Below are 24,996 nucleotides of genomic sequence, written 5' to 3' on the forward strand. Positions count from 1 at the left end.
GATAGATTTGTTATTTCTATATCCTAAATTATCATTTCTTTCTAAGCAATTTTTAAAATGTTCTACACATTCTTCAATTTTCATTTCGTCTTTTTGACATCCTTTACATTTAAAAGTTATATTTTTATATTCTTCTGCTAAACTTTCGGCCTTTTCTATGGCCATGTCTACTTCATATCCTTCTTGTAGGATTTCTATATTCATAAACTCGCTCTCTGTTTCTATATTACTGTCTGTGTCATCTTCGTCTAAACTTTTTTTAGTTGTGTAATTATAATCTGTAAACCTGACCGAGGTTTCTCCTTTGCTTGTAGTATATAATAGATGAGAGTCTGGTGTAAGAATTTTTGGTTTAGTAAATTTATTTAAATTCCATTCTAAACCTGCATATAATTCAGGGTCTATTTTTATTGGTTTTATTAAACTTATGCCCTTATTTCCCATTATTTCAACTACATCATTTACTTTTAGTTTAAATTTTGTATTACTACTTAAAGTTAATTTTCCAATAAAACCTATGCACATTAATAAATTATTTCCACTATTCATTTCTTCATATCCTTTAGTTTGAATTCCTATCTTAATATTTTTTCCAAATTCTTTTAAATTCATTAGAAAGTCTGGACTTATATAGAAAATTCCGCCATTATTAGTCATATCTACTTCAGTTAATCTTATTATTGATTTCTTAATGTCTGACCATCTATCATCGTATATTGTTATTAATGCTTTGGATCCTAAATTTTTTCTAGTTAAACCTTTTATTCCTATAACTATTAAACCCATATGCATTAATACCATTCTATTTTTTAGATGTCTTAAAGAATTAGTATTTACTAAATCTAATATTTTAAAGTCCTCTCCTATAGCAGATATTTGCTCTTCTCGATAATGTCTATATAACTGATTATCTGTAGAAAAATATCCTGCGTTATATAGTATTTTAGGATTTAATAATTTTAATTGGTGTTGTTGAAAAATTTGTAAGTCCTTGTCTACATCTATTATTTCGTTAAGTTCTTGGTTCTGCTCTATATTAGATTGTCTTCTGCATATTCTAGATAATATATTATTATTTCCTATTCTATTTTCTGAAAAACTTATTCTTTGTCTTTCTTCTCCTTGTCTTGCATTATCTTCGATGGCTCTCCGTCTATTTGATAGAAAGTCCATTTTTGTGGTTTTCTTATTATATTTTTCGTTCTTGTTTAGGAGTTAATTCAATTCTTTTTAATTGGTTAATAAGTTCGTCTATTTCGAGGTTATTTTTTGGTTGGATTTCTTTATTTATTAAGATGTCTATTTTCTTATGTAGTTCAGGTAGCTCTGGTTTTTCTTGGAGGGGTTTTTTAGTTTCTTTTCCTTTAATTAAGATGTCTATCTTTTTGTGTAAGTCTAATAGTAATTCTATTATGATGTTATTTTGTTTTAATAGAATTTTATCTGTTTGGCTTGAAGGTATATGCCTAGATAGCCCTTCAGGTTCACTATGATAATTTTTCGATTTTTCTAGTGCTTTATTGTAATTTATATCTTCTTCACTCATGAAAGTGATATTTACTAATAAGGATTGTAATGGAGGGTACATATTTCTTCATTCATAGACGTCAGAGGTTTCAGATTGAAGTCCTGTTTCAGATTGAAGTCCTCTTTGATAAAGAATCACCTTTGTTAGAAAATGTTTTATTGTAACTGTAGAATTTTTCTATGCGAATTTAAATTTAATCAGACCTAAAAATATATTGGAGTAATCGTTGTAGTTGAAGTTAAGTTAAGAGGAGAAAATAAAGCCAAGAAGAGTAAATGGCATGCATAAGTATTAGCAAAGGCCAGAACATATTTTATTTACAAGGAAATTACAATTATGAGATGACATGACTTTACATTAACAATATAATATCCTTATCAGTTGTTGTTCCCCTCGTAATTACTTGAAAATGTTTTATTTTAATTAGTCAAGGGTTCATCGAAATAAGCACTCCTCTTTATCTTTATAAGGTAAATATGAGGTTTGGCTTATACTTTACATTTTTCAAAACTTATTTGTGTGATTACATATTATTATTCTTAAATTTATATTTGGAGAGTAACTAATAAGAGGATGAACTTTCTTTCCAAGAGAGATTTTCAATTCAATTCATGTTATTTGTCAGTGAATTTTCAATTCAGAGATGCCTCAAGTGACTGATGCAGGAGTTGTAATGGAGATCCTTTTGGATTTGTTGGGTCCTCCTTATGATGTTAAAGACACTGGACAAAACATGCAGAATTGGCTCCCACTCTTCTTTGTCCATCTTTTTCCTTTATATCATACCTGTCTTAATGATAAAAAGGTTCTCAATATCTTCTAATATTTGTCTTCTCATCTTCATTTCACTATATTTTTTTTTTCATAGTGTTATTATATAACAGAAGGATGTTGGTTCGACCTGTTAAATGAATCATTTCTTGATTTTATTTGTTTATTCATTCAATTCAATTTACAGTTATAATGGGTCGGAATGATTTTTAGACTATTAGAATATTGTAGAGTAGTAGTCAATATTTAATATCACTTATACATGTCTTTCTTTCATAACGTAAAACAACTATTAAAGGGAGTGGTACATTTCATATAAGTAATAATTTATAAGATTGATAATGCTATATAATGCAAAATATTGAAACAGTAAAATTCCACATAAAAGATAAACTAATAAGAGAATGTTACTTGAGATGGTCTAAACATATTTTAGGTAGATTTATTAACGCATTGGTTCATAGGTATGAAATGTTATGGATTAAGGTATTATAAAGTCATAAAATAGACCTAAAATCATACGAAAGAAATTGACTTGAATGATATTTATTCAAATCAACCCAATTTCAACTAAAATAAGAATAGGCTCATAGAAAAAGATTCTAGTCCCGCTGTTGATTTTGAACTTTTAAATATTACATACAATTATGCTAAAGTATAAAAAATGAAACATTCTACTAAATGAGGGGAGGAAAAGTAAATCAGTAAAAAGAAAAAGAAAATCTGAGGCAAACCGCAAAGACTTGACACTTGCTCTCGAGAGCTGAGACAGACAGTGTGTGTTAATCATGACATCCATCAACTGGTTGTTGACCATAATTACACCCTCATTTAACAACCTAATTTAATTTTATTCCTTTTTTTCGTTTTTCTCAATCTCTTTTTTCCTTGTAGCATGTGTTCAGAATTCAGTGTCCGTCCAGGAAAAATTAATTTCACGATAAATTATTCCGTAATTTTATCACAATTAAATACAGTATTTTTTTCGTCTCATATTATTTGATATTTTCTCCGTCCCAAATTGAGATGACACATTGATTAAGAAAAATTATTAATAACATGGCTAGTTTACCATAATATTCCTATTAAATGATGTTTACATTTTAATTTGAAGAAAAAATAATTAATGCAAAGGCTAAAATATGAAAAAAAATTTGTCTCTTCTTGATTAATGAAAAAAAACAAGTAAAATGGAAAATCAAATTAGAAAATTTGAGACGGAGGGAGTATCTGTTTAAAAAAAAATTGTTTTAAAATAATTGATATGTTTAAAGATTTGTCTCATATTATTTGGCATCTGTTAAATAATTTCATTTCAAAATAATTGATATGTTTAAGAATAAAGAGATAATTGGACATGTTTTTTTAATTTTATTGTTAGTAATTTAATAGAAAAATAATTAATTCTAATAGCTAGACAATATTAAATGTGAGTTTCACATGATCATATTAGAGTCTCTTATTAATTTCTCCTTAATAATTATGTAAAAGACAAAAGTGTCAAGTAATATGAGACAAAAATATATAAAATAAACTCATTATAAAATTAATTTGAGAAGTAATTATTTCTTTATCTCTCATATCTAAAAAGTCTTAAAGCCATTTTGAAGGAACTTATTTTAGGAAAGAAAATTTTACCAATTGAAATAACTCATCCTTGTACACACCTGCAGTACTAATATACATTTTTCATCACTCTTACGAGAACCATTCTTTTTTTTATTGTACTACTAGTAAACATTTCTCTCTTGTATGAATTTCTAGCATTTCTCATTTCTTCAACCACCATATTGATAAAAAAACAATTAAATCACACCAGAATGTTGTCCAGTTCCACTTCCATTTCATTTACAAACTCAAATTTAACAATGCTTCTTTTAATCTTCATCACAATTAAGTCTCTTATATTTGTATCATCTTCTTCTTCCGATCTCAACTCCGACCGCGCTGCTCTTTTATCCTTCCGGTCCGCGGTAGGTGGACGTACACATCTCTGGAACACCAACAGTACCTCCCCATGCAGCTGGGCTGGTGTACAATGTGAAAACAACCGTGTCACTGTTATCCGTCTACCAGCTTCTGCTCTTTCCGGCACTCTTCCAGTGAACACATTTTCAAATCTCACTCGTCTACGTACTCTCAGTCTCCGTCTTAACCGCCTTTCTGGTCTTCTACCTACTGATCTTTCACAATGTGTTGAGCTTCGTAATGTTTATCTCCAGGGTAACTTTTTTACCGGAGGTGTTTCTTCTTCCTTATCCGGGCTGAACAATTTAGTTCGGTTGAATCTTGCTAACAATAAACTTTCCGGAGAAATTCCGTCCGTGTTTAACAATTTGACAAGATTGAGGACGCTTGTACTCGAGAGAAACCAGTTTTCTGGGTCTTTACCTGAGCTGAAGTTTGCTAATCTCGAACAGTTCAATGTGTCGTTCAATAAACTGAATGGATTTATTCCGAGAAGTTTAATGGCAATGCCTGCAAGTGCTTTTATCGGAAATTCACTCTGTGGAAAGCCTCTAAATGTTTGTCCAGGAAATAAAACCCAGCCTGCTATAGCTACTGCTGGGGTTGAAATTGGGAATACGAATAGCAGGAAAAAGAAGCTATCTGGTGGAGCTATTTCCGGGATTGTAATCGGGTCTTTTGCTGGAGTTTTTATACTACTGTCGATTTTGTTTGTGTTAGGTAGGATGAGAAGTGATGACAAAACAAGTTCTCGCGATGTTGAGACAGTTAAGCAACCGGAAACAGAAGTTTTCGGGGTTGAGAAACCAGAAAATGGAGGTGCAAATAATGGGAATTCAGTGGCGGTGGCAGAAACAGCGGCGGCATTGAGTAGTGGGGATGAGAATTGGGGAGAAAATGGGGCTAAAAGGAAGCTTGTGTTTTTCGGAGATTATTATAAAGTATTTGATTTGGATGATTTGTTGAGAGCATCTGCAGAGGTTCTTGGAAAAGGGACATTTGGAACAGCTTATAAGGCAGTATTGGAGATAGGTACAATTGTTGTTGTTAAGAGATTGAAAGATGTGGCAATGTCTGAGAGGGAGTGTAAGGAGAAAATTGAAGAAGTTGGAGCAATGAATCATGAGAATTTGGTGCCTCTTAGAGCTTATTATTTCAGTAGTGAGGAAAAACTTCTTGTCTTTGACTATATGCCAATGGGGAGCTTGTCTGCACTTCTTCATGGTAAGTTATAGTTTCTTTTATGTCAATAAATATTGCACACTCTTTCAAAATGTTACTGTACTTGTGTGAGATCGTCTAAGAATGCACTACTTTAGAGGATCGGACACGTACTAGATCCTCAAAAAATGCACTATTCTTCGGAGGATCTGTCATGCACTTGGCAGCATGGATGCTCAAAAAATACACTACATTTGGAGGATCCAACACGCACTCAGTGGCATGGATCCTCAAACAAGTCACTGTTTTTGGAGGGTTCAATATGTAATCGCAGATAATTTTAAAGAGTCCAAGCAATGTAACTGTCAATATATGATGTTTCACTTGTTTTTCCTTATTCAGTAGATAAAGTTTTTATCTTGTTCCAGATTATGACATTTTGTTGGAGCCATGCTACTTACCTCTTCAGTATTAGAGTATCTAATTAGTTTGAGTTGTTGCTAACTGGGTAACATGCAATGTCTCTATTGGAGCCCTCAATCCAATGAAAATGTGGTCCTGGAATTAAGCATTAATTTCTTATCATTAACTTAGTCTTCATTATGAAAAGCATGCTTCTAATATAAGAAAGTATGTCAAATCTAAAGTTGTTTTGTAATTAAGTGCAATAAGTAGTATTCATTTGATTTGGTGATTTCATTATAGCCAAAGGGTCCTTTTGTTTTTTTGTTTTAGATACCTTGTCCATATACAGGGGAAAATTGCACAAGCACAAAATTATCTTTTACTTGGCCCTACATTAGTAGGGTCTATCATTATATGTTTCTTTTTTCTATCTACACCATCTGTATAGAACTAGAATTTTGAATCTTTGAAACTAGTTGTTCAACTGGCGATTAATGTCTGGCATGTGATTCTTGAATGAACTTTGTTTGTACATTTTTACCCCTCTCGAACACTTGAAACTAGCTTTATTACGATTTTGTTTATTGCCTTTTTGGTACTAAGATGGGGTCTATCGGAAACAACCTCTCTACTTCTTCGGAGGTAATGGTATGGACTGCGTACATTTTACCCTCCCCAGACCCCACTAGGTGGGTGGGTTGTTGTTGTTGTCGAATACTTGAAACTAGTTAAAGTGAGCTAAGAAAGCTGCAGCCTATTTTTTACTCCTAACAATTCGTCGAATTACTAGGAAGCAAGGGGGCTGGCAGAACACCATTGAATTGGGAAATCAGGTCCAGTATTGCCCTCGGAGTTGCACGTGGCATTGAATACCTTCACTCTCAAGGTCCTGATTTCTCCCATGGCAATATCAAATCATCCAATGTTCTTCTCACCAAATCATACGAAGCACGTGTCTCAGATTTTGGTCTGGCTAACTTGGTTGGACCGCCATCCTCTCCTACTCGAGTTGTAGGATATCGTGCTCCAGAGGTAACTGATCCTCACAGGGTTTCCCAAAAGGCAGATGTCTATAGCTTTGGAGTATTACTCTTGGAGCTTCTTACTGGAAAAGCACCTAGTCATGCCCTCTTAAATGAAGAAGGTGTTGACTTGCCAAGGTGGGTTCAATCTGTCGTTCGCGAAGAATGGCCTTCTGAGGTTTTTGATATTGAACTCCTCAGGTACCAGACTGCTGAAGAAGAGATGGTCCAACTCTTGCAGCTAGCAATAGACTGTACAGCTCAATATCCTGATAGCCGTCCTTCAATGGCCGATATCTCCAAACAGATTGAAGATATTCGACGTTCAACCTCTCATGACAAACATGAACACTCTAATCTTGCCAATGCAACAGAGTGAAATGGTCATAATTATTCCTAAGAGATGTGCAGTAATTAAGCTAAACTCAGATTCATCACCAATATACTGAGCCAATTTTTAAGTGTATGGAACGTGTTTGTTGGAGGAGGGGTGTCTCATTAGCAGATCATGGACCATTAGTAGTTGCCTCTTTCATTTTCCTTTGGATGGGGGGGGGGGGCAATATCTGTACCGTTTATTCTTGTTGAATGTATAATGCTCTCTGTAATTATTACTGCTTCAGCTTTTACTTTCGCTTTTTTCTGTTGCAACTATCGATGACACTTCTCTGTGTTTGTGAGGCATGCGAGCATGTGATTCTTGATATGCTGAAGCCAGCAGGGATCACACTGAAAGTTGTTCCAAAGAGCATTCATAATCTTGAAAGATATTCAGTTCAATCACTTCCAAAGGGATAAATCACATGTACATACAAAAGGATTGTTCACATTTTGAGTTGGCCAAATATTGCGCCACATGCGTACAGACCAACTCAACATCGTAGTATGTTGTGATACATATAAAGTGACGGCCTAGGTAGGTAAAATGAACGATGCATAATAGAGGTATGATCTCGAAAAATATGATAGTTTTAGATGTATTTTCGACCATTAACTCCAAAAAATATATATATTTAGATCATCCAAGAAGTAAGAGGGAATCCTTAAAAAACCATATGATACCAACCCTTGGTGGCAATATCAATTACTATGTGTACTTGCTGATAGATTTTAGTTGTGTTAGAAGACGTCTTTGTTGTTTATTATATATCATTTCCCCCCTGTTAAATTCAAAATAGTCGTTCTATTGGGAAAATTAGTCCGTACCGAAGAGAGGACAGCAGAGAATTTCACAAGAGAAACAGAAACAGAAGAAGGTGGTGATGGTTGCAAGTGCCACTCGACTTTCCTCAACTAGTATTAAGGGAATGGAAAAGAGTAATGCAAACACCAAAAATTCGAGGCAACAAGTCCAATCCCTTTCAAAACAGGAGATGTGTTCTCATTGCTGTGGAGGGACAATTACAAAGCAAATCAAAAGCCTGAAGTCAAACCCACAAGGCATCTCATGGCCATACATGAGAACGGAAATAAGATACAAGGTTGTCACACTAAATAAAACCACGATTCAAAGCACAACTTCACAGCATGAGATTTGGTTGTATCACGAAAACACTTCACATCCCCGTGGTCGCGATCATGATCTTTAAGCTGCTTCTATATCTGCAAGTGAACAAAAAGGAAAAATTGGAAAGTGAAGACAATAGAAGTAGTTTTAGAAATATTGCATTAGACTTGGTCGCATACATACATTTACAAGGTATAAAGACGGAGATGATTGGCGGCCGTTTGATTCTACCAGCCAAGAAACAAAAGTTTGGATACTCTCACAGGCACGGTTCACTGGTGCTGTACATTAGGATTTGACGGCTGATCATCTTTCCAACCTTTCGTAAGCAAATCATAATTAATTGATGCAAGCTGGGAGAGATTCTGTGGAAAAACTGAAGAAAATTAGAGGTGGCATTGTGAGGATCAACTCACGAGCCGAATGGCTTTCTAAAATCTAATTCCATCAACACTTAAAGAGTACCAACTAAAGTATCACATGTAATTAAAGAGAGGCAAAATTCAGTTACGCAAAGCAGGGAAGATTATGTCAAGAACAAATGAGAGGACGAAGTTAGAGGATGCTTAAATATTGAGTTCTTTATTAGTGCATCTGTCGTTCTACGGAACACAGAGAAGAAGAAAATGTTTGAGGATAAAAAGATATTCTTCTTATTTAATCATCCACATCTGAGAATATAAATAGACAAAAGAATCCTATTCTATTTCTAACTAGGAAACTAATAAAATCCTATTCTAACTTCAACTAGGATACTAATAAATCCTATTCTATATCAACTTAGACAACTGAATTTCAGAAATAAAATTACTAAACTAAAAAAGAAAATAACAGCAAATAACTCAATACTTACACTCCTCCTTGAGATGTTTGCTGGTAACTCCAAGTTGTTCACGAAGAGTTTCAAATTTGAATTTGGGAAATATATCAGCGAGTTGATCTTCCTTGGTCTCAACAATTTCTTTGAACATCTCAACACATTTCTTCACAAGGTTCTTCCTAATCATCTTGAGAATGTTGTTCTTCTTTTTTCGAGCTTCAGATGCTAACATAACATCTTGCTTCAAGAAAACTGCAAGCTCCTCATCTTCAGAAGCCTTGGCAAAAGTTGCAATAAAATTATTTGTACCGTGAAGGTATTCAGCCCTTGAAAATTTAGTCCATAATTCTTTTCCTGACATCTTTCCAGGAACAAAATTTAAATATGCTTGGTAGACAGCTGGTTTCTTAGCAAAAATCTGATGAATAACCTCCGAAAAGCATTCAATCCCATCATCTCCGCCCTTCTGATCTTCATGAAATGTGAGGTCTGAATTAGAACTATTGTTATTGCCAGAGTATGGAGATCCTGACGTGGTCCCCTCTACAGTATGTGGATTATCCTTAATTATAGCCTCATTATTGTTTTGAAGCTTTTGAGAATTTTCTTGAGAAGTGATTTGTTCGATTTCAACGTCCATTGTAGCGCAGAAATTTTCAATATTTCCAGAATACAAAATAAAATCATCATCGTTGTGCTTGGTGGTCACAATAACCTGCTCACATTGACTACTTCGACAAACTTGCTCAGAATTTGAGTTCAAATTCAAAGGAAAACTTCTTTTTATCATTTCAACTGTAATCACTTCTTGGCCGCTAGAATCAGAAACAATACATTTTTTATCTTTGAACAGTAAAATATAATCTCGTTCTAGCATTTGACCAACACTCAATAGATTTTGATTAAGATCAGGTACCAATAAAACATCTTGAATAAATTTAGTACCTTTGGGAGCTTCAATTGCCACAGTTCCTTTACCAACAATCTTCAACGTGGTTTTATCGGCTAACTTGACACTACCTTTGGCAGATTCTAACTTCGTAAAATATTCTCGTTTGCTGGTCATATGTTGAGTGCAGCCACTGTCTAGAAACCATGTGTTTTCATCATTAGATCTTATTGCTGCCATCGCCGTAAACACAAACTCCTCTTGTTCTTCAAATTTCGAAATGTTGGCTTTTTGAGTTTGTTGGTTGTTCTCCTTCTTCACTCTGCAAAACCTTTCAATATGTCCAAGCTTATTGCAATATCTACACTGGAGAGGTGGTTTCTTTCCCTTAAACCAACAATCATCTTCTTTATGATTGGTTTTTTGCAATACTTGCATGGAGGTAAATTTTCTCTTTTCTCGACTTCATTGCGAGAATCGCCTTGATTATTCTACTAGAATTAGTAGAAGTTTCTGGGATTTTACCTTCCTCTAGCATCTGCATCTTCCCTTTGAACTTGGCTTGAAAAGCAGTTTCAGTAGCTACTTCTAGCCTCAAGGATCTTCTTTGCTCTTGAGCTTGAAGAGCATGTATAAGTTCTGAAGGTGACTGTTTTGTGAGATCCTTCGAATCTTCAAGTGAGGAGATCTTTGCTTCAAATCTTTCCGACAAACTCACAAGAACCTTTTCCACGATTCTTAAATTTGTAAGCTCTTCTCCCATAAGTCTGATTTGGTTTACAACCTTCATCAACTTGTTGGAGAATTCTTCAATGGTTTCTGAATCATTCATTCTGAGAATTTCAAACTCTCTTCTCAGATTTATCACTTTTATTTGTCTAATCTTGTCACTTCCGTGGAATTCTTCTTTCAACTTGTCCCAAGCCTCCTTTGCAATCTCACTAGCCATAAATCTAGCGAAAATTACTTCCGAAAGTGCTGATTGTATGCAAGAGAGAGCTTTAAAGTTTTTTGCAACCTCTTTTCTGTAATTCTTAATTTGCGCCATTGTTGAATTATCTGGCAAAGGATTTACCTCTCCTCCAACCTCTACCACTTGCCACAAATCATATGCACGCAAGTATGTTCTCATCTTGATAGCCCAAATTGGATAATTCTCACCAGAAAAAATTGGGGTGAAGGAATTGAAAAATTATTGGAAGCCATAACAATATTGACTTTTACGCAGGGTTATTTTTGGGGTCTTCTCTCTCACAGATCCCTCAAGAAATTGGCTCTGATACCAATTGTTGTTCTACGGAACACAGAGAAGAAGAAAACGTTTGAGGATAACAAAATATTCTTCTTATTTAATCATCCACATCTGAGAATATAAATAGACAAAAGAATCCTATTCTATTTCTAACTAGGAAACTAATAAAATCCTATGCTAACTTCAACTAGGATACTAATAAATCCTATTCTATATCAACTTAGACAACTGAATTTCAGAAATAAAATTACTAAACTAAAAAAGAAAATAACAGCAAATAACTCAATACTTCAACTCCAAACTTATTAATATCCTAATGATACGCAACAAATTGCAGCACAAAGGTAAACTAAAAGACCAAACTGGATCCAGAAAACATGTCATCCAGTTGAAGTGATTTAAGAATGCATAAACAGCTGCAGTTCCAATTGTATTATTTAGATTCAAGGAAATATCTGAGTCGAATGAAACGAAAAAGCCAGCCATAATCTGACAATCTACTCATCATCCAAATAACAATCCAACCATTAAGAAGAAGTAGAAAAAAATGATAGGAATTTGTGAAACAAGAAATTACCTTAAAAGAGAAGTTATTGAAAGGATAGTTAACAGAAGAGCCAGACTCAAATTCTGCAATACCAGCACACTCATCACCCTGCAAATTATTTTGTCGAAACTAAACCTATTTAATGAAAAATCAACAGATATCCACCATATAAATTGACTTACCATGTTAAGAGTTAACACGCAGTCTATTTAATTTTATATTTAATTCATTTTGTGGGTATAACCATACCATTTCATCCTGGCGATTATCTAGACAGCTGCTACTACCACTAACACTACCATTATCGCTAGAATCCTCATATTCACTGGCTGCATATACGTGTTCATCTGAAGGATTCCAAGAGAAGCGGCTTGTGAAGTAACTAGTATCCAGTGCACCTTCTGATGCAGGCACGAATGCAGCCTGAGCAAAAGTACAAACATTGATGCGACACCATTCAGTCAATAAAAACAAAAACTGACCCATCTACCAATATAACAACACAACTACGCCTCAATATCACACTAGGTGGGGTCAGCTATGTTTTCATGGCTCGGTGCTAGGAACCATCTGCTAATACAGACACAATTAAATGAAAATGAATCACTTCAATGAATAAAGTATATAGCAGTCAAACCTTCTGTCTAGCAAGTGTGTCCCAGTTAATATCTCTAAAAAACGGATGCTGCTTCACCTGCATAAGGATCATAAGTCACTCTACAATTTATTCTTGAGATCTCAAATGAACAGATGTAACAAGGTTCAGTATCCAAGTTAGTTGTGAAAAAAGAACATCACCTCTGATGCTCCTCCAGCTCCAAGTCTCATATTAGGATCTTCTGTTAGTAATCTGAAATTTACCACAACAGCAGCTTTCAAAAGTTGAGAGACAGAAGCAAACATGTCTACAACAGATAAGTTACAAAGAGAAGAATATTGTGTTTATTATTACTAAAGTCTGATGATACTAATATGATGCTAAACTTAGTAGCAACACCTGAAACTCCAGAATCAATTCAGCAGCAAAAATATTAACTAAAACCTTTTGGCATCTAATAGAGGGTCATGATTGTCAACCGATTTTAGAGTATTAATAGAAAAGCTTTTCATCATTACTGACAATGCTTTTTACTTGAAAGTCGACTACATTCTAAAGATCCACTGCCTTTCTCAAATTCAGCAAACTAATTCCTCATTACTCAAGCATCCCTAGTAACATAGAGCCTCCATCCACATTTTCTTATCCTAGAAGTTAAATGAGAACTTCCTAAAAGCTTAAGGTTCTTGGAAAAAGAACTTTCCAACTGAAACTTACGAAGATGAAAATGGGACTTCAAATAACAACCAGAATAATCCTCTTACCCGTCAATCAGATCTTGTGCTTCAGCGCTCATTTCCTCAGGAACCACTGGCCAAGGTATCTTACGATTGAGAATATTATCGAATATTTTCTGAAAATGACCCCCAAAAAGGAAAAAGAGAAACGCAACATCAGAAGTGCTTCATAAAACATCAATTTCATCAACATAATGCCATAAGGAGATAACTGCTCAGAGAAAGCTATTGTAAGCTAAAAAAAGCATAAAGGTATCAATATTGCAAACACTGAACTATTATACCAAGTGCTCGACATCAGATAAAAGAGCTAAAACTGCAGATATATGTTTTAACCCAATTTTTTTTGGTTCTTTTTTTGAATTCTCCCATAGAAATACCAGATTTGAGGCAATGGTTTTCACCGACTCCACCTAAATTGCTGTGACTTAAAACTAAAGATTTCATTTCCAATGAATTGGTTAGTCACCATGTACGAGGTTGCCATCAAGCATCCGTATCTCAGTGGGTTAAGCACCCAGCTCATAGACTGTAAATTCACAAGTCGATGGTCTTGCATGTAATCTCCAAAGCTATTTAGTACTTGATTTAATTTACACAGAAATTCTTATAGAAAATTAGCTTGGGACTTAGTTATAGTTGATGTTGTTATCATCGTCGTGATCTTATAAAAAATGTCCAACTCCGATTGGGTGCATACCAGCATGACCCTCATTGAGACGTTTGGAATCAGCTCTGTACCAATGGGATCTCATAATCCTCTCAGGAATCAAAGTGGAAGTAACTTTCAGTCACAAAACCTTCTGTATAAAAATAAGTTCCTTCTCTCTATAATCGTCAAGTAATCCACACATGCAAACATACGCATATAAAGAACTGGTGTCACGTCCCGAAACAGCTAGTTTGCATAAATTAACTAGGATTTACAGACATCTCATACTTTCTTTGAAGGTTTCATATTGGTGCATTTGCAGGGAGAAAACTTAAAGACTGTACTATCTTTTAAAACATTTTAAGTTGTTAAAGAGAAAATCCGTAATTTAATATTAGACATAATACAAAAACATGCCCTTTAATTGGATTTCAAATCACATCGATGACCTCCAACTTTGGGTGTGCACAAGTAGACACTTAAACTTGTAAAAAGTTGAACAAGTAGACACACACGTCCTAAGTGGCATACTACACGTAGGATGCCATGTAGGACAAGAATTGTCCATATAGGATGTGTGTGTCTACTTGTTCGACTTTATACAAGTTTAAATGCCTACTCGTGCACGCCCAAAGTTGGAGGTCATAGATGTGAAGCCAAGTTAAAGGGAAATTTTATGTATTAAAAGGGACGACCTGGTTCATACCTACTCCGTAGGTGTCGGGGAGGGGGGGGACCACTCCGGGCCTGACCTACGCGCCCTCACCCCAGCTTCGCTGGAGGGGCGTTTCGAACCCCCGACCCTGGCACACCACGGTAAGCAAGCTTACCGCTGAGCCAAGGCCATCCCTCGGAAATTTTATGTATTGTGCCTTAATATTAAGCATAAGCAACATTAGTGCTCGTTTATGAAGCCTCTTGGTACTTTTTTCAATAGTGTCTTTCCTTATCACAAAAATAATTATAATAAAGCATAAGCAACATCAGTGACCATTTTTCTTCTACTTTTTTTTAATATATAAACTACTAATCTACAACTGAATGAGTAGTGCAGTACGACTCCTTTTGACCTAAGAGATAGCAAACTACATGAAAGAATAAGGACAAAATATCCAAATAAGAAGACAACATATTAACCTGAGGATGCTCTGCATTAAAAGGAGGAACCCCGACAATCAACTCGAAGAGAATAATGCCCACGGACCACCAATCAGCCGTGAAACCTGAAAAGAAGTATGTAGCCTATGATTAGAACTAAACAGGAAACAGAAGGGCATAAAAAAACCCTCTAAAATTGTTTTTATAAGAATGCCAGGTCAAACATTTATTCAAGTTCCTAGCCTAAGACAAATTGGATAAAGATTCAATGAAAGTATGACTAGATTTCGGGAGAAAAGCAATAATTTGGAGGGAATTCCCAATCCGTACACAAACTCAACCTCGCTCCCCTCTACATTCCAATAATTTTACCTGTGGACTGTGGTATGCATGATTGCACAGTACCATATTTACTTTGTTTCATCTGGTAAATAATTTTAATGATGTGAGAAAATGCTCACATACAAGTAGTACACCAAAAAGTAGAGGCTGCTGAAAAATATGGCTCTCCAAAAGACACCCATTCCTCTATGACATGCATGAATGCATAGTACCATATAAATGATTTTACTGATGTGAGAAAAGGCTAGTATAGAAGCAGTACACCAAAAGCTAGAGTCTACTGTAAAATATGGCTACACACCATTCTTCTATGCAAAAAAAGGCCTCATGGGTGCGCACCCAAATTAACAATTGGACAAAGACTATTACTCATTGACTAACCTTTCAGAAATCTCTATATTTCCCTTCCGGTTTTCTAAACACCAAGTTATGTATAGTACGCAATCCATAGCTTACTTGGGATTGATTGGAAAAGAAAAAGGGAAAGAGTACTATAAGGATACAATAGATTAGTTTAATATTAGAATAGTTCATATCAATTTGGATATCTTCTCTGTTTTTACATATCGAAATGTAGGTACTCTAATCTCGCCGAGGAACTCCAGACCTCCATAAGCCATAAGGCCACCATCTTCTCTGGTGGAACATTAACCGTATTAAACCCACACATTGATTATTACTGTGGGTAGTCTTTCTTCACTCCAGAGGACGTCGTCTTCATTCCCATACAGACACCTCTGCTGGCGACTCCTCCTTGCACTGCCGCAGTTTCGGCGCCCCGGCACCCGATTTTCTAACCTCTTGCAAGTACTACAAGTTGAGATCCGGCACACCTTCTCAGGCGGCGACAACGTGATTCCGGCAACCAATTTCCGCCTCAAATTGCCGGAATCTGGCGACTCGATCAAGTAAACCAATCCAGCTTCAATCAGGTGCACTTGCTCCATCTCTTCTAGTCTTGTGTATAGATTCTAGTGGTTGCTACTGGCTGTCTTGTTTACTATTCCTAATTGATCCCTTTTTCCTACATGTCTTGGCTGACAATCTTGTTTGTGAGTGGCGATTTACTTGTTTATTTCTATATTTCATAGTAGTGTTTTACATTTTAATTCTACTTTTCTAGTCATTTTTGTTGTTCTTAGTAGTCCTGTAGTGTGGGCTTGATAGTATTTTTTTGGTTTGCATGTTGTCTAGGCTTTGTGCTCTTAGTGTTATTGGTCGGTGCAGTCACAGGTGGATGTGGTAGATGATGTTGTCTTAGGGTCATGTTTTCGGACGAGGATTGGGTTGGGGTCGTGGACTAGGGCAGGGGCAGGGGGCATGAGGGGTAAAGGGGCTAAGGGTAACTATAGGTTGATAGTAGGGTCGTGGAACATAGGGTCTTTATCGGAGAAGTCATTAGAGCTAGTGAAATTCTTAGGAAAAGGCGAATTAATAAAGCTTGTCTCCAAGAAACAAAATGGGTAGGTACTAAGGCGAGAGTAGTAGATGGTTATAAGTTGTGGTACTCAGGAAGCGTGAGGAATGGAAATGGTGTAGGTATCCTAGTAAATTATGAGCTTAGGAAGCAAGTGGTAGAGGTTAAGAAGGTCAACAATAGCATGATGTCAATAAAGCTAGTTATTGGATGTTATTCTTGGAATATTATTAGTGCATATAAACTGCATGTACGCTTGGATGATGAAGAGAAGAAGAGGTTTTGGGAGGTTTTGGACGAGATGGTGAGGAGTGCCCCAGCAACGAGAAGTTTTCCATAGGAGGGGATTTCAACGGGCACATAGGGTCTTCTTCGAGGGGTTATAATGATGTGCATGGAGGTTATGAGTTCGGTATAAGGAATGTTGAAGGAGTGGCACTTTTGGATTTTGCTTGGGCGTTTGGATTAGTGATAGTTAACTCGAACTATCCTAAAAAGGATGTTCACTTGGTTACCTTCCGTAGTTCGGTGGCCAAGACTCAGATCGACTTCTTGCTCCTCAGGAAAGAAGATAGGGGTATTTGCAAGGACTGTAAGGTCTTACTAAGTGAGAGTCTTTCGACCCAGCATAAGCTTTTGGTGATGGACTTGGAGATCATAAAGGAGCGGAGAAGGAGAGGTATAGAGGATCAACCGAGGATTAGGTGGGGCAATCTAATTTGCACTGGACATAAGGAATAAGCTGATGGCGAGGAAAGCTTGGGGGAGTGGAGGGGATACTGATAGTATGTGGGATGAGATTGTCAATTGCATCAGGGAGACAGCTAGAGAGGTGTCAGGGGTTTCGAAAGGTCGCTCGGGCAAGCACCAAGGGGACTAGTGGTGGAACGAAGAGGTGAAGGGAAAGGTGGAGGCTAAGAAAAGAGTACGCAAAGTTGGCTGAGAGTAAGGATGAAGAAGATAAACGGAAGAATAGGGAGAAGTATAAGATTGCTAGGCGAGAGGCGAAATTAGCGGTCACGAGGGCTAAGGATGTTGCTTTCGAAAGTTTATACACAACGTTAGATAGTAAAGGCTCACCAAGGTTAGGGAGAGGAGGGCTCGAGACCTGGATCAAGTGAAGTGTATTAAGGATGTGGATGGCAAAGTTTTGGTGGAATAGGGTCGTATTAGAAAAAAGATGGCGGTCTTACTTTCATAAGCTCTTGAACGAAAGAAGGGATGCTAACATTGTCTTGGGGAATTTGGAGCATTCCGAGAGGTTTCGCGAGTATGGTTATTGTAGGCGCATTAAGGTTGGGGAGGTTAAGGGGGCTATTCGTACGATGCGTAGAGGTAGAGCGACAAGGCCAGATGAGATTCCGATGGATTTTTGAAAGTGCACAAGAGGGGCAAGTACAAAGTGGTTGACTCGGTTGTTTAACATAAATTTCAAGACGACGAGGATGCCTGAAGCTTGGAGGAGTACGATGATTCCGATGTATAAAAATAATGGTGACATTCAGGATTTCAATAATTATAGGGGTATCGAGTTGTTGAGTCACACTATGAAGGTTTGGGAGAGGGTGGTAAAGTTCAGGTTGCGGAGGATTGTTACTATTTTTGAAAATCAGTTTGGAATGATGTTAGGGCGCTCAACAATTGAAGTCATCCATCTCGTTAGGAAACAGATGGAGTAGTATAAGGAAAGGAAGGACTTGCACATGTTATTTATTGACTTAAAGAAGACCTATGATAAGAGTTCCCATGGAGGTTCTTTAGAGGCTAGGGGTGTACCTATGGTGTATGTTGATCAATGTAACCAACCCTTCATTTAAAATGAGGTGTAGGTGATTGAAGTTTTAATAATTGAGTGTAGGTGATAATTACTTTATTATGGATTGAGAAAGTTGGGAAAATTTGAGAATAGCCCACAAGTTTTTTAATTTATACTTTGATCCAAATGTTAACCAAATATAACAGGAACGAAGGAAAAAAAACGCGTGTTTCTCTCCCTTCTTATTCATTGTTGTTCTCTCTCTTCGCGATTTTTGTTGTTGCTTTATTCATCATCTTCTTCTCCATTATCATCATCATCTTTTTCTTGTTGACCATTATTTTTGTTGTTGTTACCGCTATTGCTGCTACTTGACCAATTTTTTACGTCAAATTTTGTTTCGTATATCACTTTCGCATTACTTCATAGGTGACTTTGGTAAGTAAAATTATGATCTTTAGTTGAATTTGTCATTTAGGTACACCGCTACTGCTGTTTTTTCAACAATGGATAGAACCCAAACATGAATCCAAGATAAGAACCACAATATTGCTCGCAACAACTATCGACTTTTTTTCAACAAATGACTTTATTTAGGTACCACTAATGGAGGGATTAATAACAATAGGGGTGGATTGTCATGGTGAATAGATTGAGAAGAACAATCGATATGGATGGCGTTGGAAGGATGGTTAAATGCTGAAGACGATAGCTATGATAGTCCAAAGTGATGTTTCGTATGATGATTTTGTGAACTTAATCATCAGCTATTGTGGATTGAATTGTCAACCGGAAGAACTCATCATCAGCTAGATGCACAGCTCCTTTGAAAATCAGAGGATACTACCTTTCAAGATAACCGATCAAGTTTGGTTACGTGCTTATCTTAGTGATTCAGCTAGGCTGGTGTTAAGGGTGTACATGGTTGAAAAACCGAGAGAGAATGCGAACCAGAATGTAAAAGAAGAACAACAACAATACATCTTTAATTATAAGTTGGATGATCTGGACATGAATATTTCAGATGATGTTCAAACACCTACGCCCGTTGTTGAGAACAATACGGTGGGCAGTTCTACTCAATCGACATAGTCTGACAATCGTCAAGATGAAGAGTGGCTTTTACAAGGAAATGTCATTAAGGATAAGACAAAACTATCTACTTCTTTGTTTATTGCTTGCTTCAAAAAGATTTCAGACTGCAAATGGTGGTTGAGGGCTGTGAATACTTAAGTTCTGACAGATTCGTCATTAATGTTTATGAAAAGTATCACACATGTGGTTCGGAGCATATTACGAGCCAAAATCTTCAAGCCATGACAAAGGTCGTCGGTCAATATTTCCAAAATAGATTCATTCCCCAATGGCAAAGGCCCTTCTACAAGTGATATGGCCAATCAACTCTTTACAGAATTGGGTGTTACGGTCAGTTATTGAAAGATATATACGGTTATGGAGATTGCCAAGGACTCGGTTAGGGGGACACACGAGCACCGGTATGCAGTCCTCGATGCCTACCGTTACATGCTTGAGTCCACAAATCCCGAAAGTAAGACGGTGTTGCATGTTGAACAGAAGGTTCAAGAACTTTTTTTTGTATCATATGGTGCTTGAATTCTTGGTTTTCAACATTTGAGAAAAGTCGTAGCCATCGACGGGACTTTCTTGAGAAGGAAGTATAATGGAGTTTTGGTAGCATCTTTCTTGTCGCTTTTTTGTAACAAACAAGGAATGTAATGCCTCATATGGATATTTTTTTGAACAAATACGAAGCTGCGTCGAAAATACGGAAGAGTTGTGTTTTATTACGGATAGGCATCCAAGTATCCCAAAGATGGTTCAATTTTCTAAACTTCAAATCACTTTGGTTGTTGCATAGTCATCTTGGAGATAATACTCAAAACAACTTTCACAACGAAAGGGTCGTGACCCTTTTTTATAGAGCAGCTAAAGCATATAATAGAGATGAGTTTTTTCAACATTTCAATCAAATAATGGATATGCATCCCAAGGCAGCAGAACATCTCGTACGTGTCGGTTTCGAGAGATGGGAGTCGGGCATTCTGTCCGGCAAATAGCTGCATTCTTATGAATTTAATGTCTTGTTTGAGTTACAAGTTAAGTAGATGTCGTACTAAGTGATTCTTTTGTATAGGTACAATATTACGACGTCAAACATAGCTGAATTCATTGTTTGGTGATGAAAGAGAATTTCCCATCGTGGCTCTGTTTGATAAAATAAACCAGAAGTATGTCAATTTTTTCCACCAAAGGCGTGTGAAGTTCGACAATGCAAGAACCAAATTTGTTCTAGAAGCGAAAAAAATAATATCAACAAACATCAATCTGAGGAATAGGTATAGGTTATTTGCTCATCAAATAGCAAATTACAAATTCAGTATCGATTGTCATGGTGATGTTGCCACGGTCGATCTTCAAACAAGATCTTGTACGTGCAGAGTTTTTCACTTGGACAAAATACCCTGTCCACATGCTATGGCAACGCTTCGAGCTTAATACGGTGCAAAATATGAAACTAAAATTTATGATTACTCCTCTTCACATTATTCGGTGGAAAAATATATAATGGCATATAGTGGAGGCGTGGAGAATCATTTCCATCAAGAAAAAACAAGTGTTCTATATGTAAGAACGTTAGCCACAAAAGAACTACATCTGTTGCAACAGATGGACATTTGCTGGAAGAACACAATACGTTCATCAAACTGGAATTTGTTCCTGCAACAGATGGGTCATCTGTTGCAACAGCCAGATAATCTGTTGGAACCGCACAATACAGTTCCTGCCACAAACCCAACAGATAACCAATCTATTTCAACAGAAGGTTCATCTGTTGGAAAAACACAAAATTCTTGCTATTGCTACTGAATTCAAAATTGTTCCTTACGTCCAACCGTCGACATGTTTTTTGAGAAGAAATAGACAGAATGAAAAATTAAATAAGAATTAAAAAGTCAAAGTCGACCAAACATAAATTTTTCATCAAACAAAAACAAAATAAATTAGGTAGGTAGATCCGATATAGAAAAATAAAAATACATACGCTAAAAGAAAAAATCACCTAATTATTATTATCATTCCCTTATTATTATTGTTAGTCGGACAATCATCAACCGGCAGCAGCAGGGCCCTCCTCAACATGCGAATCTCTAGGAGCATCCTTGCTCTCACGGCGCCCCACTCCCGCTGCAGGTCATTAACTTGCTCTCTAGAAGCATCCTTGCTCTCACGACGCCCCACTCCCACTGCAGGTCATTAACCTGCATCTGAAGGTCCCGCACGGTGTTGCGCAGAAAGCAATGTCCCAAACAGGATCAGTCATATCTAGAATATGCATGAATTGACAAAAAACCAACCTAAAAGTAAAGAACAGAGTCTGAAAATAATAGAACATATACTACCAACTGGTAGATTTACACAAAAAAATAAACTTACCTCGTTGAAAAGGAATCTGGTCTTTGAAGAGAAATGGTTAAAGATGTAATTAAGTCATGACTTTTCATATTACATCTTCAACCACTTCTCTTCAAAGACCAGATTCCTTTTTCAACGAGGTAAGTCATTTTTGTGTATGTGTAAATCTACCAATTGGTAGTATACGTTGTATTACATTCGAACTCTTTTCTTTACTTTTGGGTTGATTTTTTGTCAATTCATGCGTGTTCTAGATATGACTGATCCTGTTTAGGATATTGCTATTCTATGCGATACCGTGCAGGAATTTCAGAGGCAGGTTAATGACCTGCAGTGGGAGTGAGGCACCATGAGAGCATGGATGCTCCAAGAGAAGGCCCTGCTGCTGCCGGTTGATGATTGTCTAGCTGAAAATAATAATAATAATAAAATAATAATAATAATTAGGTGATATTTTTTCTTTTAGCGTATGTATTTTTATTTTTCTATATCGGATCTACCTACCTAATGTATTTTATTTTTGTTTAATGAAAAATTTATGTTTGGTCGACTTTAACTTCTTAATTCTTATTTGATTTTTCATTCTATCTATTTCTTCTTCTCAACAAACATGTCGACGGTTGAACGTAAGGAACAATTTTGAATCCAGTAGCAATAGCAAGAATCTTGAGTTTTTTCAACAGATGGACTATCTGTTGAAACAGATTGGTCATCTGTTGGGTCTATGGCAGGAACTGTATTGTGTTGTTCCAATAGATTACCTATCTGTTGCAACAGATTGGTCATTTGTTGGAGGAACACATTCCAGTTTGATGAACTGTATTGTGTTCTTCCAATAAATGTCCATTTGTTGCAACAGATGGGTAATCGAATGAAAATAATTTTGTGGTCTCTTGTATTTAGTTTCTGTTTTACCTGTTTTTATTGATGCACAAGTTAATAAAAAAGATATTTTATATAATAAAAAATAACATTTATGTTCACAACAATGAGTTAAAAATATTTAAGTCCATAACAAAAACACAAGTTTTGCTTTTACAACGATCATGGTAGATTACGATTCGGGCATGTAGTTTTTTTGTGGCCAGCGTTCATACATACCGAGCATTTGTTTTTTCTTGATAGAAATGATTCTCCGACTCCACGCCTCCTCTTATATTGCCTTCTTCCTGCTTTGATAGTGCTTGGGTCAATATATGGAGGAGGTATTAATCTTCCCAAAAGCTCTACAGGAACAACCCACGATTCTTCGGGAGGCACAGGATTAATAGTCTCATTATATGTCATTATATATCTTTCCATCGAATAATATGGAGACAAGCACTAATAAATTTTAATTCCATATTGTGCACCGTATTGGGCTCGATGCGTTGTCGTAGCATGTGGACAGGGTATTTTGTCCAAGTCAAAAACTCTGCATGTACAAGATCTAGTTTAAAAATTGACCGTGGCAACATCACCATGACTGTTGATACTGAACTTGTAATCTACTATTTGATAGAAAATAACCTATTCCCCAAACTGACACTCGTTGATACTTGTTTTTTCGCTTCCAGAACAAATCTCGTTCTTGCGTTCGCAAACTGCATACGCCTTTTGTGAAATAATTCGCCATACTTCTTGTTTATTTCATCAAATAGCGTCACGATGGAAAATTCTCTTTCAACGCCAAACAATGAATTCACCGATTCAGCTATGTTTGACGTCGTAATATTATACTTATACAAAAGAATCAGTTAGTACGACATCATACTAAACTAGTAACTCAAACAAGACATTAAATTCATAAGAATGTACCTATTTACCGTACATAATGCCCAGCCCCATCTCTTAAAACCGACACGTACGAGATGTTCTACTGCCTTGGGATGCATATCCATTCTTTGATTGAAATGGTTAAAAAATTCATCTCTATTATGTTCTTTAGTTGCTCTATAAAAAAGGGTCACGACCCTTTCATTGTGAAAGTTGTTTTGAATATTATCTCCAAGATGCCTCATGCAACCACCAAAGTGAGTTGAAGTGTAGAAAATTGACCCACCGTTGGGATACTAGGATGCATATCCGAAATACAACACAACTCTTCGGTATCTTCGACGCAGCTTCGCATTTGTTAAAAAAAATATCCATACCAGGCATCACATTCCTTGTCCGCTACAAAAGAGCGACAGAAAAGATATGACTCTCAGCATCCTGTGCCACCACCGCTAGCAAAACTCCATTATACTTGCTTTTCAAGAAAGTCCCGTCGATGGCCATGACTTTTCTAAAATGTTGAAAACCAAGAATCCAAGCACCATAGGATACAAAAAAAGTACTTGAACCTACCGTTTAACATGCAATGATGTCTTACTTCCGGGATTTGTGGAACCATGCAGCACTGCATACCCGTGCTCGTGTGTCCCCCTACCTAACCAAGTCCTTGGCAATCCCTACGGCCGTATCTATCTTCCAATAACTGACCGTAACACCCAATTCTGTAAGGAGTTGATTGGTCATATCACTTGTAGAAGGACCTCTGCCATTAGGGAATCTATTCTGAAAATATTGACCGAGGACCTTTGCCGTGGCGTGAAGAGTTTGGCTCGTAATGTGCTCCAAACCACATGTGTGATACTTTTTCTAAACATTAATCACAAATCTGTCAGAACTTAAGTATTTCAAAGCCCTCAACCACCACTTGCAGTTCGGATTAGCACATCTAAAGGAAAAGACTTTACTCGAATTAATCACCTTCTTTAGTCTGAAATCTTTTTCTAAGCAAGCAATAAACAAAGTAGATAGTTCTGTCTTATCTTGAATGACATTTCCTTGTAAAAACCAGTCTCATCATCTTGACGATTATCAGACTGTGTCGATTGAGAAGAACTGCCCACTGTATTGCTCGCAACAACGGGCTTAGGTGTTTGAACATCATCTGAAATATTCATGTCCAGATCATCCAACATATAATCAAAGATGTATTGTTGTTTTTCTTCTTTTTACATTCTGGTTCTCATTCTCACTCGATTTTTCAACCACGTACACCCTTAACACCGGCCTAGCTGAATCACTAAGATAAGCACGCAACCGAACCTGATCGGTTATCTTT

At 36.4% G+C, this 24,996-nt stretch overlaps 2 protein-coding genes across 2 annotated transcripts in view; one reads left to right on the forward strand and one right to left on the reverse strand.

Annotated features, from left to right (window-relative positions):
• Window positions 1-3,913: 3,913 nt before the first annotated feature.
• On the forward strand, window positions 3,914-7,486 carry LOC107875974 (probable inactive receptor kinase At1g48480). The gene is made up of 2 exons (XM_016722894.2): window positions 3,914-5,491; window positions 6,624-7,486. Exons 1-2 carry the CDS (start codon window positions 4,120-4,122, stop codon window positions 7,232-7,234), a joined length of 1,983 nt encoding a protein of 660 aa, XP_016578380.1. The 5' UTR covers window positions 3,914-4,119; the 3' UTR covers window positions 7,235-7,486.
• A 705-nt stretch (window positions 7,487-8,191) lies between these two features.
• Window positions 8,192-24,996, reverse strand: part of LOC107875972 (probable serine/threonine protein kinase IREH1) — a gene marked incomplete in the record, with an annotated part of 35,216 nt that continues 18,411 nt past the window's right edge. The window contains 8 exon segments of the mRNA XM_047413846.1: window positions 8,192-8,457; window positions 8,546-8,727; window positions 11,901-11,978; window positions 12,120-12,293; window positions 12,508-12,564; window positions 12,669-12,720; window positions 13,233-13,321; window positions 14,995-15,080. Coding sequence (XP_047269802.1) covers window positions 8,635-8,727; window positions 11,901-11,978; window positions 12,120-12,293; window positions 12,508-12,564; window positions 12,669-12,720; window positions 13,233-13,321; window positions 14,995-15,080 — 629 coding nt within the window.

The sequence above is a fragment of the Capsicum annuum genome, chromosome 6 (genome assembly GCF_002878395.1).
Source record: "Capsicum annuum cultivar UCD-10X-F1 chromosome 6, UCD10Xv1.1, whole genome shotgun sequence".
In the NCBI taxonomy this organism is placed as follows: domain Eukaryota; kingdom Viridiplantae; phylum Streptophyta; class Magnoliopsida; order Solanales; family Solanaceae; genus Capsicum; species Capsicum annuum.

What these genes read in the sequence shown, in the direction of transcription:
- LOC107875974 (XM_016722894.2), top strand. Translation starts at nt 4,120, where the DNA reads ATGTTGTCCAGTTCCACTTCCATTTCATTTACAAACTCAAATTTAACA. An exon ending in CTTGTCTGCACTTCTTCATG is followed by an intron (nt 5,492 to 6,623) that starts GTAAGTTATAGT and finishes TCGAATTACTAG; the next exon opens with GAAGCAAGGGGGCTGGCAGA.